The sequence below is a fragment of the Lycium barbarum genome, chromosome 1 (assembly GCF_019175385.1).
Source record: "Lycium barbarum isolate Lr01 chromosome 1, ASM1917538v2, whole genome shotgun sequence".
NCBI lineage: Eukaryota > Viridiplantae > Streptophyta > Magnoliopsida > Solanales > Solanaceae > Lycium > Lycium barbarum.
This window is the reverse complement of record NC_083337.1, coordinates 167,127,361-167,142,732: the sequence shown is the minus strand read 5'-3', so window position 1 is coordinate 167,142,732 and position 15,372 is coordinate 167,127,361. Positions and strand designations below refer to the sequence as shown.

At 36.4% G+C, this 15,372-nt stretch overlaps 1 protein-coding gene across 1 annotated transcript; it reads right to left on the bottom strand.

The window, feature by feature from the left end:
* Nucleotides 1-252: 252 nt before the first annotated feature.
* On the bottom strand, nucleotides 253-11,070 carry LOC132605996 (cytosolic enolase 3). Its single transcript, XM_060319294.1, has 13 exons — nucleotides 10,800-11,070; nucleotides 10,574-10,728; nucleotides 7,424-7,598; nucleotides 6,553-6,624; nucleotides 6,357-6,473; nucleotides 5,217-5,297; nucleotides 3,995-4,071; nucleotides 3,779-3,882; nucleotides 3,385-3,483; nucleotides 3,207-3,292; nucleotides 2,962-3,048; nucleotides 914-1,111; nucleotides 253-669 (listed from the first exon to the last, which is right to left on the bottom strand). Exons 1-13 carry the CDS (start codon nucleotides 10,902-10,904, stop codon nucleotides 604-606), a joined length of 1,422 nt encoding a protein of 473 aa, XP_060175277.1. The 5' UTR covers nucleotides 10,905-11,070; the 3' UTR covers nucleotides 253-603.
* Between the last annotated feature and the right edge of the window lie 4,302 nt (nucleotides 11,071-15,372).

Here is a 15,372-nt window from a genome sequence, read left to right as displayed (position 1 = left end):
TTATTAAAGGTGTAGGAAACTTATAGATGTGAAAGTTTCCATGAAGGAGTGAAATGAGAATGGAATTCCATCCTATTTGCAGATACAAAATTGTCATAAACGTTGCAAGCGTTTTAGTTCAAAGATGAGTGAAAATTGGTCAAGAACAACCAAATCAGTAGTACCCATCAATATTAAAGATTCAGTTTGATATGCTTGTCAAAGGAATATGAAAAAGAAAGAGATTCATTTAATTGCTGAAGGAATGTGCAATACTCAGGCCGAAGCATCTTTTATGCACGTAAGATGAAAACCACTGTTTAGTTGCAAAATAGAACTCAGAGCTTTCTGATTGCTCTATAACTCAATCTTCTACAAATGCCTCTAGATACAAGAAAATTTAGATTCGAACATTACTACATAGAACAGACAATCTCATTTCCCAAACTGTAACTATTATCTGCAACTAGAAGACACCTTAGCATTGCGAAATGTAATGTGCAATGGGAAGAATGCCCAAAACTGTAGCAGTTTAGCTGCAAACTAAAAGACACCATACCGCTGCTAAATGGACTAAGAAGCAACTCGAATACTGTCCAAACATAGAATTCCGATGAAAGGTGATCAGTTCCTCCACTTTTCACCAATATAAACTGCTTGATCACCAAGCTCTTCTTCAATTCTAAGCAACTGCAAAATAAACAATAAGTCCTACAAATTAGAAAAACGAAAGGAAAAAAAAAAAAGATTTAAGAAGTCATGGTTAAGGGAAATAAGAATTTTATTGATGTGTCCTTTGAAGAGTCAAAGCACAATAAGAGCATGGCAAAGCAGAATAATGTGCGGTGTCCCATTAAGAGGTCAAGGTGGGTTGTAAACAAAGGAATTACTTCCACAAGGTAGCAAAATAACCAATCATAGGCTAGCAAAATACCTGGTTGTACTTTGCTAGTCGTTCTCCTCGGCAAGGGGCACCTGCTTTGATTTGACCAGTTGCTAAGCCAACAGATAAATCAGCTATGAAACTGTCATCAGTTTCACCACTTCTTTGAGATATCACAACCCCCCATTGGGCATCCTTAGCCATCTTGACAACTTCAATGGCTTCGGTCACTGTACCAATCTGATTAACCTGTAACCCAGACAACCCATGCCATCAGAGAGTATTTTACATCAGTAACAGATGTTACTTATATTTCCAGACAATATGGAGACTATCCTATGTACTCAATAGGTTTAAGCTATAAAAAGTAAGGATACTATCCAATTCCACCAAGGATTTATGAAACTATCAAGGAGACTTGACAAAGAAAGGATTTATGAAACTATCAAGGAGACTTGACAAAGGAACCCTGAAGGACCTAACAATCAAGAAAGAATCAGAATCCCTGGAAGTAATCGAAATGGCATATTCTACTAAGATCTCAAATCACTAATAATAGTGCAAATGTTGGTAAGTCATTTTTGCCATCACATGGACCTTGACAATTGTGGAAACTAAATTCTTGACTGTTGTGGAGGAACAAGTTCTCCAGAGTTGCCACAGATTCTAAACAGTAGAGCAATCTCTAATGGCAGGTAAAGCCTTCAGGTATTCCTTGCCCACCAATAGCGGTGATGATGAAGCACGTGCCCGGGAATTGTTCACCTCAAGAAGAAAAGCAGCAAAGAGCAAACACAAAGAACTGAATGTTAACTAATGAAACGTTATGGAGAACACATATCATGCGTGCAATCGTTCCAGTGTGGGATGTTGGATAGGGTCAGGATTACTCTGCTTGATTGAGTCTCTCTCTCTCTCTTTTTTTTTTTTTTGGGTGGGGGGGGATCAGTTGGTAAGCTGATCAACTGTAGGATGATGACGTAGGGTACAGTGATCAATGATGAGTTATGTTTTTGAGATAAAACTAAACTAAGAAAAGAAAGAGCGTATTTTAATGTTGGATCACTAACCCAGGTATAAGACTGTCATATCATAGGCTACAACAACAACAAAACCAATGCAATCCCACAAGTGGGGTCTAGGAAGGGTAGTGCGTACGCAAACCTTATCCCTACCTTGAGAAGGGAGAGAGGATGGTTTCGATAGACCCTTGGCTCAAAGAAAGATGAAAAAGAGGCAGTAGCAACAAGCATAAACAACAAGAAGATAATAAGATAACCGAGGCTAAAGAAACAAATCATATCGCAGGCTAAAAATTAAAATGTTATAATAATGGAGAAGATTCTTTGAGTTCCTAGAACTGCAAACCCATAGGATGCTGAGAGTCCAGTTCAATCCAAGAAAGGGAAGGGGAAGGGAAGCTCAATTATACCAAGGGAAAACAAAAATACAGTGAAACCAGACAAAATCCTGAATGATCATATCATGCATTGAGTTGCCAGGATATCCCTTTTTGCAGATATGATTGATTGGTTTGAAAGATATGCTTGCAAAGATCTATGTTTTTTTACAGCAACATACCCAGTATAATCCCACAAGTGGGATCTCGGAAGTGGGAAAGATCTATGTTTTTTCTGTTTTAATAAATCAACTGCTTTCAGTAATACCACAACAAGTCGGTGTCCCTTCACAAAATAAAGATTTAATTTACAAAATCTTCAACCAATAATTATGTGATATTGCTTATCCTTTTTTTAGGCAAGGTTGTATATCAAGAGAGCTCTTCTATAGAGGATGTTTTTCCATTTGTGCATCAAATTGACACTGTTTGCTACAACGTTATTGATTCCACTCTTTTTGAGTGCGAAATTTTCATCGCATGCTCCTTTTTCTAGCTAATTGTACCTGTACCATGGAGACAGGAATAATCTTTGCCCTTCGATCAGACAGTTTGAACCAGGAACCTCCCTCTCTTGAATGATGACCCTCTCTTTCGGGATAGAGAGAAAGAGGTCCACTGGTGCAGGATGGCCGCTGATCAAGGACGAAAGTTTGCTTCAAAGAAACATGTCAAGAGTACCAGCAAATGTCAGTGGTACCTTGAGAAGAAGGGCATTGCACGCATTCTCTTCTATGGCTCTCTCGATCTGCTTAGGATTTGACATTAATAAGTCATCTCCAACAACCTGCAGCAACCAATTCATGTTGACAGGGACACTTAATAAACACAAAATGACTTTAAACAAATAGCAGAGATCACTAAAAATGAATGTCTAAGGGCAGAAGTTATCAGGGCTGATGTTGGAATCAGATGATCAAATCACCAGGGAGAATCCAGACAAACCTGGCACAGTCCAAGGCTCGAAAAGTACTTGACATGCTCCCAGTCCTCCTTGTCAAATGGATCTTCAATTGATACAATGGGGTAATCTATAGGGAGAGAAAAGAAAAGGAATTGATGAGAATGTGACATCAAGAATAACAGAAAGCTCACATCACAGAATCAATAGATAGCAAAATACCTGCGCAGAGTTCTTTGTACATATCGATCATATCCTGTCCTGATTTAAAATTTTGTCCAGATTCATTTGGACTTTTAAAATCTAAATCATATTTTGTACCTACAATTGAAATAGCAAAAGTCAGTTTGTCAGTAATGAGAATATAAATAAATCATACAATCAAAGAGATATAACACCATTTCCACCAAACGCCAAAAACTAAAGACAGATAACAACTGGAGTAAATAAGCGAATTCCAGATATTTTCCTCACTCAATACTGATTAATCTTTCATGTATGTGAGCATGGATTTAGTGCAAATCAACTGGAGACATTCCCAACTAGTTATGACAAAGTATCATATGATTATACTGATTTACAATCAGTAAGATTTTGAAATAAAGGGATTAATCACCTATGCAAAACTCAGTGGCAGCAACACCAATTGCAATCTTTATTTTCTCATTGTACCCTGTTCTCTCAATAGCCTTCTTAACAAGGTCCAAGCCATCTCTTAAGCTGCAAATGCAGTATTCAGGGTCAACAATTTCATTACAACAACAACAACAACAAACCCAGTGAGGGTCAACAATTTCATTGAGAAACATAAAACAAAGACGTCATAACTTGCCTTGAGATGTTGGGAGCAAAACCACCGTCTTCACCAACATTACATCCATGTGCACCATATATCTCTGTAATAACTGCCTGCCTTTTAAACGTAAGCAGCGATTTTTTTCGTTTATGATAAAGTAATTGAGTTCATTGATGGAATCCAGGGGATTCAAAAAACAGTACAAAAACTGGATTAACTCCTAGACAAAATTTAAGGAGCTAATGAAGTCAAAGTAACAAATCTACATCGTTTACAAAGTTCAATCTTCTCGAGCAGAAAAGATTCAACAGCCAATTTGCTTTGATTCTAGGACTGGAAGTGGACTCTCCTTCAAAGCATCTCAAGTTTCTTTCTAATTGTAAGAAAAGGCTATTGATACAAACCAATTAAAATTAAACTAGTATTAAGACATATTATTTAGTTAATTTGTTTTTTACAACAAATTTTACACTGTAACTTGAGTATTAACTGGAGAGAAGAAAATTGGATCACTACACTAGTAGAACCCCAATTCTGAATTCTTCTGAGTAGTATCACATGTGGATATCATAGGAGGGTATCTAATATGCCAGCATGTAGAGGCTGCAAAACTTTGGGCTAACAGAAATTCTACGCAAATGCACACTAATCCAGGATTAAAAGAAAATCCATGAATGATAGCAGTTCTGCTAGCCGAATAGTGTGTATCCACAATAAACAAAGCATGCTTCACTTTTCTAACAATTAGAAGTGCGCTTGACTTGACTGGTCTCGTTTGTTATAGATAATATTTGGAATCTTTGAAAAGAAGTTTTCAAATAAGTGTTTGTTTTATAATTTGATCCATTATTTCAACTTCAACTTGAAACAAAGAGTTTTAAGTTTGAAAAACTGGTTTGATGACTATTCAAGTGAACTTATAGTCTCCAACAAGAAAAGAAAAAATCAACTTTTTTCCAAGTGAAATTCATGTCAAACACAAAACTTCCAAATACCCACAAAACTTCAACTTCAAACACTCTTCTTTTTTCGAACTTCACCAAATATTGTCCAAACGCCTACGAACAACACCTGCTAAAGGAACAAGAAAAAAAAACTCGAGAATTCTGGGGTAAAGCCGTAAAGGTGAGAAGACATAAGGATAATGAGACAGATGTACTTTGTATAATCAGTTATGAGCAGTTCAAACTTCCTTCATGTCGCAGAGATAGACAATCAGATAACAGGGTTAATAAATATATTAGTCGAATTAATTCACCTTCAAATGATGATAGGTCTCGGAACCCATTTGTAAAGCCTCCTCAAATGTCTTTGATCCCACTGGCAGAATCATTATCTCCTGAGGAAGTTTAATATCAAATTTCAGATATAATTTACAATTAAGGACAACATTATGGGCTCAAAATAGTGGTGCCGTATCAAGATGATCAAGACACTGAAGAAATTGATAGAACATAGTGGCAAAGTAGCTCCAAGAAATATCTATGAGGTGCACAAAATGGAAGTCAGAAATGCGTTAGGTAATAAATTTGCATCCACCATTCTAAGTGGACATAGGTCTTCTAACCTTCATTCAGTGTTATCAAAGGCGCGCTTTAAGAGAGCTTAAGACCTGAAGCGAGGCTCAAAACATGTTGAGCGCTTCGGCTCTCTTTATGTCCGCTTCAGTGTCGTCATCAAGACTCTTAAGACATACTTTTCCTTGCCAATGAGCCTCTCTTGAGGAGGTGACAATAGATGATTGATATTTCACTTTATCATAATATTTTTAGAATTTCTTTGTCCATATATTTGTTATTCATGCTTATTATTATTACATCTTGGACTAAACATATATATATATTTGTATTTTTGCACCATTGCGCTTTTTTTCATTAAAGCCCACAGTTTATTTGCGCTTTGCGCTTAAAGCCCCAGCTGACCTTAGAGCTTTTTTGCGCTTTTCGCTTTTGATAACACTGCCTTCATTTAAAGTTACTTTTGGTCATTGGAAGTGACTATTTATGATAAGTAGAGACTGGACTGTTTCTTTCAGCATCACATCTATTATTCTTTAAATCAGACAACAAAAGTAACTGTAATATCTTAAACTCCCTTCTGCAAATGTCAGCAACTCTTCTACATGTCAAAAATGGGTGCAAGTGCAAAATGGAAAAAAAATTGTTGGTGGACCGGTGAGAGAATCAGAGAAAAGAGAACATTAAGTATCATTCACCCAAGACCAAAGTATAATTTTTTCAACGAAACTTATGAAAAAATAGCACTTCATCGGCTTGTTCTTCTTGGGAGTAGGTACTATTTTACAGTTAATAAGTCACCACCACTATGAAGAACTTGTGAGCAATTATTGTGCAGGTCCTAATTTTCTAGGCAGAAGTACATTAGACTGCGGGTTCACCTGAATAGCCAAATTGTTTCCAGCATGTTTTCCAACACTTATGAGAGTAAAGACCGGAACAGGAAGAAGCAGGCTTGTTTGACCAGAAATATCAGCAATGTGTTTGTAAAGAGGAACCTGAAGTTCTTCGACCGATAAGCTACCTAATCCAGTGAAGATTATCATGTTAAGTATAAAACTGAGAAAGTATGCTTGCCTCTTTTTCAGCAGCTCCAGCTTTGCAAGCAGCTATGGAGACAGCTAAAATAGCATTCGCTCCAAGTTCACTCTATCAATAAAGGAAAATGTCAATGAGCATGGAAGTTATTATGTCCAGAAAGAACATTATCAAACTTGCAGATATTGATGAGGAACTTGAGAACAGGTCAATTACAAAGTCAAACCATCCTCATTGCAAGAAAATACTTTCTAGCACACACATCACAAGAATGGTGGGCCCAAAAAAAAAAAAGGTAGAGTTGGAGCCGAATGGTAGAGCTACTGTTCCAAGGCCAGCAATAGATATTTTCTAAACCATAGTATACGCAGATACACACAAAAAAAAAAAAGGGGGACAAAAAAAAAAGGGACAAAACTAAAACAAAGAGGACGGAAAGAAATGCATACGCTCACTCAAGGGAGGCCAATCAACTATGGTCAACAGAAAAGGATACTGAAGTTGTATTGTTGATACTATGTTCACTAATTTTGGTGGAACAGTATAAGAAAATAAACTCCTTTGATAGAACCAAACAAATGGATATGACAGAAGAGAATGTCAAAGATAGGGAAAGCTTCAGTTGCCTCTAGGTAAAACTTCTCCAACTCAAGTCTCCACAAAATTTATCTTTCAACATAGAAACTCTTGTTTAACACTTTCCTGCAACCCATGAAGTCCAGAAAATATGTTTGCTAGTTGCAAGATGACAATATTAAGACATCATAATACATGCAGGTAGTCTAAAGTAGCATTTAAGTACTAAATTCCACATTCATAAACTATGCAGGAGGATGAAAGTATGTAGAGGCATTCAGATTCAGATGATAAGCTAAACAAAATAAGTACCTAATTGTTTGAACATTTGTACCTTATTTTCTGTTTTATCCAAGTCTATCATGACCTGATCAATCTGAGATTGAAGAGTTGGATCCATACCAACCAATGCTACTGAAATTTTCTCATTAATATTCTTGACAGCTCTGTTCACGCCATTTCCAAGATAATTTCCTTTTTCTCCATCACGCAGGTCAATCGCCTCATACCTGATATTTTAGAACAAAAATCAATACACCACTTGCTTTATTCTCCAATATAAATTGCAGTGGCTAAGTAAATATTCAAATACAAATCTGCAACAAGCTCAAAAGACAAAATCACTCGGGTAGGCTGAAAATTGTTAGAATTTCCGGCTTTGCACTTCCAACCTCTATTTAGTAGTATCTTTTCGTTTTATTTTTTCTTTGCTTTTAACAGGTAGCTCTTATTGAGTAATAAAAATGAGATATACACAGAATTATAATCTGAATTCTGAATTAAGACTAGAACGTACCAAGAGCCCTGTTCATTCCTGTCACATATATATAACTATTTTAGCAAAGATGAACAGGTGAATAAAAGACTCTTGCATGCATCACAGGAAATTGTGAAGGAAAAAAACAAATAAAGGGGCCTTTGCTTTCAAGTTTCAACCCAAATAATCATTCATATTGAAAGATAGTCTATGCACGCATCAAAAAACATTTTTTTACTAGAAAAAATGGCATTTGCACTTGATAAATAAAAAAAAAAGGCATTTGCATGCATCAAACGATCATTTTAAATAAAAGAGCATTTCTCTCCGTCTGGGGGACTGAATATTACAGGATGGATGTAGATGATTCGTATATCCGAGTCCCAGAGGGGAAGGCCTAAAGGTTGAGGCATAGGATAAACCATATGGAGATCTCAGATAGGAATATTAACTACAAACTTGGCGAACCACTCTGCTCTAACCTTGGCAAGTAGGATTAAGTGACCGATATCTAACTAGAATTTCATTTCAAACAATATTGTTGAATTAGTCTTTTTGCAACCTGTGCTAGACAGGTGGCACTGTGAATTAGTCGAGGTGCACACAAGTTAGCTCGGACGCCACCCACGTACACACACACATTTATAGAGAGAGATAAGATTCATATAGCCAACAACAACTGATCTGGGATTGAGCAGTAGCTTATTGATAAGTTTACTTGAGTTCAACAAAAGATCAGATTTGTGAAGAGTGTTAAGGCATGAATAATTTCATGGAACTTGAAATTCAAGACAACAAACAAAAGAGAAAGAAAAAATTCTCTTTAAAGAGAAGAAGGAAAGCAAACAATATACATTCCCAAAGAAGCACTGCTAGGAGCAGAAGCACGCATAAAATAAGATGGACTTTGCACACATCAAAAACGTTTTTTTTTTTTTTTGTTTATTAGAGGAAAGGGCATTTGAGATTGATAAAAAAGAAAAGAAAAAAGGACATTTGCACACATCAAACAATTATCATGAAGAAAAGAACATTTCCGTCAGTCTGGTAACTTTTAGAATATAGATTACTTGAGTTACCTAGTAATGAGGTAATGAACCTGAATAAAACAGAACGGACATAGAGGATTCATGTAGACGAGTCCCCAAGGGGAAGGCGAAGTGGTTGAGGCATAGGAGAGATCATATGGAGATCTCAAAATACAAACAGTAACAGCAACAATTGGTAACAACCTATTTGCTCCAACTTTGGTGAGTAGGATTAATCCACCAAGATCTAACCAGAATTTCATTTCAATCATAGTTTATTGAATTAATCCTTTGGCAACCTGTCCTAGATAGGTCGCACTATGACTTAGTCGAGGTGCATACAAGATGCCATAGACACCACACACACACACACATTCATAGAGAAAGATAAGATTCATATAGCCAACCCAACTGAATACCAGAATTGAAATTGAACCATAACTGATTGATTAAATCTACTTGAGTTCAATAAAAATGCTGAATACTGATTTGGGATTGAACCATAGCTGATTGATTAAATTTACTTGAGTTCAACAAAAAAAAAAAAAAAAGAACAGTTTTGCAAAAGAGTGTTAAGGCATGAATAATTTGAAGGAACTAGCAATTCATGACTACAACAAAAAAGGAACGCAAAAAAAAGCATACATTCCTGAAGAAGACCACTGGGAGCAGAAGCACGGAAGAGCTACTTTATTTGTGTGAATTTGTCTTTTGGCAACTTGTGTTGGATAGGTCGCACTATGAATTAGTCGAGGCGCATGCAAGTTGGCTCGGACCACCCACCCACACACACACACACACATTTATGGAGAAAGATAATATTCATATAGCCAACTCAACTGAATACTGAGTTGAGTTGAGTGTTAAGGCATGAACAATTTCATGGAACTTGAATCATGACTACACCATAAAAAAAGTAAAGGAAATACATGCAAGATTACTTGAGTTACCTTGTAATGAGGCAATGGACCTAAATTATAACAGAACGGGCGTACAGGATTCATGTTGCCGAGTCCCCAAGGGGAAGAGAAAGTGGTTGAGGCATAGGAGAAAAGATAATGGAGGTCTCGGATAGGAATAGTAACTGCAGCAATTGGTGAGAACTATCTGCTCCAACTTTGGTCAGTGCGATGAAACCACCATAATCTAACTAGAATTTCATTTCAATCTTAATTTGTTAAATTAGTCCTTTGGCAACCTGTGCTAGATAGGTCGCACTATGAATTAGTTGAGGTACATGCAAGCAGAGGCGAATTTAGGGTTTCTACAACATGGGTGCACCACTAAAAAAGGAGAAAAAAAAAGTGTTAAGGGGAATTGATCCTTGTTCCTTTAGGTAAATAACTTAACTTTCGACCAAGTGCAACACTTAGCCTTTTTGAAGCATGGGTGCAAGCAGCTAATATTAGGTCAATTGTAGAAAATATGTACATAAAGTATCTAATCTTGCAGAGAGAGACCATGGGTTCACGTGCCCCATACTATAAATTCGCCCCGGCATGCAAGTTGCCACAGACACCACACACACACATTTATAGAGAAAGATAAGATTCATACAGCCAACCGAACTGAATACTGATTTGGGATTGAAGCACAGCTGATTGATTAAACTTACTTGACTTCAATAAAAAATCAATGTTAAAGCATGAATAATTTTATTCTCAAAAAAGAAAAAAGAAAAAAGAAAAAAAAAACATACATTCCGGAAGAAGCACCACTTGGAGCAGAAGCACGGAACATTCCTTTATTAGTGTGCAAATCAACTTCAACAGTTGGAATGCCTCTACTGTCCAGTATTTGCCTTGCTTTCACCTTCGTTATTACTGAAGGTACAGCTTTCCTCATGTGATTTGACTATCAATCAAACGTTATACAGTTATATGGCTGTCGAAAACATTTGAATGAAATCACAAAAAGGAGCTTACAATGAAGAGGACGGGATCGGAAGTTTTGGCTCTAACGGCGGCATTAACGGCGTCTTCGATTCTCCGAGAAAGCAAGTGCTTATCCAGATATTCTTGTACCGACATTTTCTGATTCGATACTCTTTCGATCAATGAATGAATTGAAAATGAAATAGGAGCACCAATTTGGACTCAAGAATGAAACTCTGCGTTGATCGCCAAAAGTGAAAACGGCAACTTTGTCTAAGCTAACCGAGACTCCTGTTTCTTTACCCACTCACTACGACGTCGTTGTGTAACTTTTTTTTTTTTTTTTTTGCTTATAAGCTATTTTCAGCTTATAAGTTGCTTTAGATAAACTTTGTCAAATTGGCCTAATTATTTTTTTGAGCTTATTTTAAGCACAAAATGACTTTAAGCTGATCAGTCAAACACTCAAAAAAACTGAAAACAGCTTATAAGCAACTTATAAGCCAATCCAAACGGGCTCATAAGTTACTAAGCTGTTTTCAGCTTTTTTAAGTGTTTGGCTGGGCAATTTAAAGTCATTTTGTACTTAAAATAAGTCCAAAAAAATAATTAGGCCTATTTAGCTTAGCTTATCTAAATCAGCTTATAAGCTGAAAATAGCTTATAAGCCAAAAAGAATAAATTGGGCTACCCCAATTTTATTTTATTTTGACTTATATTATAAGCTGTTTTTTTTAAGCTCATCCAAACAGGCTCGTAATCTGAACTCTAGTAGATACACTTTTTTATTTTTAAAATCGATCAGTTACACCTTATTATATTATTTTACATGAATATGATGACTCAATTACAAATATAATATATTAAAATCAAGTACCTATATTATAAGAATTTTACACAAATATTAACTTAACTGATATTTTTATTTTACTACTCCCAAGTGTTTAGTGCTTAGTTTTGCAAATCGTAGAGTGTACTCGTAGATATGTATATTAAAATATAATTTTAAAAATTATGTTAATTTTTTAAAAGGTAATAAATATTTTTGTTGAAATTTATAGTCACGTGCTTTCAAGTAAAATACACTTATAAATAGAGGTGTTACTTATTAGATATTTTATGTGAGGATAATATTGTGGAGATCATTGAGTGAAAAATGCCATAGAAAAGAATAGCGTGAATACCTATATAGCTACGAGAATACGAGTAATGTGCCATTGAGAGAAAAATAAATATTTGATAAGCTCTTACAGTTGGCGCGATATGTCATTTAGCTACTCAAAACTTAATTATAGCGGCTAGACAGAGATCTCATCTTGTCGTAAGTGTTTGCTTAATACACTCATCCCTAATGATGAGGTGAGAATAGGATTCGTGATGAACTAGATGAGTAAGGCAGAGGCGGACTCAGGATTTTAAGACGACGCGGGCATCATTATCTTAACATAAACGCCAACAAAAATTTTAATGACGACTGAGGGATAATACCGTGTCGGACATGTCACTAATAGTATAGCAGTGGCGAAAATACAAGTATACAACAACAACAACCCAGTGAAATCCCACCACGTGGGGTCTGGGGAGGGTAGAGTGTACGCAGACCTTACTCCTACCAAGGTAGGACGACTGTTTCCGAAAGATCCTCGGCTCAATAAAAAAATATAAAAAGAGGTCAGATAAGGCTAAGAGATTCAAAGCGATATGGAAATGCAGTAACGCAAGCGACACAGATAACATAGAATAATCAAAGCACAGGAAATAACAGATAATAGCATAAATCAGAGCACAAGAAATTATACTACGATAATGCGACTACTAATAAGACAGGATAATGCGACTATCTACTAGCCTTCTACCCTAATGTGGGTCCTCCAAACCCTCTTATCTAAGGTCATGTCCTCGGTAAGCTGTAACTGCGCCATGTCGTGTCTAATTACCTCTCCCCAATAATTCTTTAGCCTGCCCCTACCTCGTCTGAAACCATCCATGGCCAACCTCTCACACCTCCGCACTGGGGCATCCGTGTCTCTCCTCTTCACATGCCCAAACCATCTCAATCTCGCTTCTCGCATCTTGTCTTCCACCGAGACCACTCCCACCTTGTCCCGAATATCCTCATTCCTAATCCTGTCACTCTTGGTGTGGCCACACATCCATCTCAACATTCTCATCTCAGCAACTTTCATCTTTTGAACGTGAGAAATCTTAACTGGCCAACACTCCGCCCCATACAACATAGTCGGACTAACCACCACTTTGTAGAACTTGCCCTTAAGTTGTGGTGGCACCTTCTTGTCACATAGCACTCCGGAAGCAAGCCTCTATTTCATCCACCCTGCCCCAATACGATGTGTGACATCATCGTCAATCTCCCCGCTGCCTTGCATAATAGACCCAAGATACTTGAAACTACTTTTCTTCTGGATGGCTTGGGTGCCAAGCCTCACTTCTAAGCCAGCCTCCTGAGGTGCTTCACTAGACTTACACTCTAAGTACTCTGTCTTGGTCCTACTCAGCTCAAAACCTTTTAGACTCCAGAGTTTGTCTCCAATCCTCCAGCTTAGCGTTAACTCCGCTATGAGTCTCGTCGATCAGGACTATGTCATCCGCGAAAAGCATACACCATGGCACCTCACCTTGAATTTGCCGCGTCAATCCATCCATCACCAAGGCAAATAAAAACGGACTAAGAGTTGATCCTTGATGCAACTCCATCACAACTGGAAAGTGCTATGAGTCTCCTCCTACTGTCCTTACCTTGGTTTTGGCTCCCTCATACATGTCCTTGATCACCCTAATGTACGCCACAGGTACACCTTTAGCCTCCAAGCATCTCCATAGGATCTCTCTTGGAACTTTGTCGTAAGTCTTTTCTAGGTCGATGAATACCATGTGTAAGTCCCTCTTCCTCTCCCTATACTGCTACACCAGTCTCCTCACAAGATGGATGGCTTCTGTAGTTGAGCGTCCCGGCATGAATCCGAACTGATTCTCTGAAATAGACACGCCTTTCCTCACCCTCATCTCCACCACCCTTTCCCACACTTTCATAGTATGGCTTAGCTGCTTGATACCTCTATAGTTGTTGCAACTCTGGATATCTCCCTTGTTCTTGTATAGAGAGACCATTACACTCGACCTCCATTCTTCAGGTTTCATTGTCACACCCCATTTTGACCGGTTGGTTAAATTAGGGAGTATGACATATTGGTGATTCCTGTTTATTTGTTTTATTTTAAGGAGTCGCCACCTAATTAATTTAACGGTGAATTAGGACACCTAGATGTTAACTAAGGCAAAGTTAAAACTAAACCTCAATTAATAGTCTGCTTAACCAGTGTGATTCTAGGTAAGGGCTCTATATTATCCTAAAGGGAAGGGGTTAGGCATACTTTAGAATCCGTTAACTTACGGTTATCCGACCAACTTAGGTTAATTAATTAAGTTAAATAAAAATGCTTAAAATTTAGAAAAAATGATTTTTTGATATTGCTAGAGTTTTAAAAGAAAATAATGTTAGTAAAAATAAGATTTACAGAAAATATAATAATCTATATAACAGAGACTTTGAATGCCATTTTTCGAAAATACGATTTATGAATCTTGTTAAGGTTTTTAGACGAAAGTATAATGGTAATGTATAAAATAATACTCGTAGAAAAACATAGTAACGTGTGTAAGAGAAGATTTTAAAAATTTAAATAGGACTTGAAAATATTGATAAGGCCTTAAATGAAAGATAATATTTAATAAGATTTATAGGAAATTTGATAATTTGCATGAAATAAAACTTACAAGCATTGTTAAGATAAAAAAGGTCATTTAAAGAAAACTTATAAATGTGGCTAAACTTTAAAGTAAAATGCTGTTTAACATAAGATTTGTATAAAATATGATAATTTGCCCATAAATAATAGGTGCTGAGAAGAGATTTGGCAATTTTAAACTTTGAATAAATCATATCATTTGATTATAGCAATGTAAAAAAAATCTAAGCTTATAAATAGGATCTCAAAAAGGAAGTGAATTTTCTTTCTCCTTTTATCATTTCTTATTAATTATGCTTAGCTAAAAAAATATGCATGATTAATTCAAACTTGAAGAATTATTTATAAAATTGACTAAGAGTTTATATTTTGCATATTAGTGACATTTCTTAAAAAAATAATAATGATTTCTTTCACTCCAAGTATGTTATTGAAAATCAACTGTCTTAACAAAAAAATAAATATTATAGATACTGTAAATTGACTACCCATTATATTAAACTAACCCAGTAATTCTGCCAAGGTTCATCTAAGTTAAGAAAACAAAATAAGATAAGGTTAGTCATACAAAGCAAATCAAAATATATGACAATAAAATAAAGGAAAGGGGAAGAAAAATTGAATGGATCTGGCCCCTTTTAAGGCCCAACTGTTGGAACTATTCACGTTATTGGGCTTAGGCCCAGTAATTTTCTTTATATTGCTGCTGCGGGCAGAGCTGGACGCGAGAAGAATGACGTTTCGTTGGGCCTTGACCCAACATCGAACGCGGAAGAAGAACGAATCCCTTGGACTCGTGTGCAATGATCATGCATAAAAATGAAAATAAAATGATTAGAATATAATCAAACGAATAA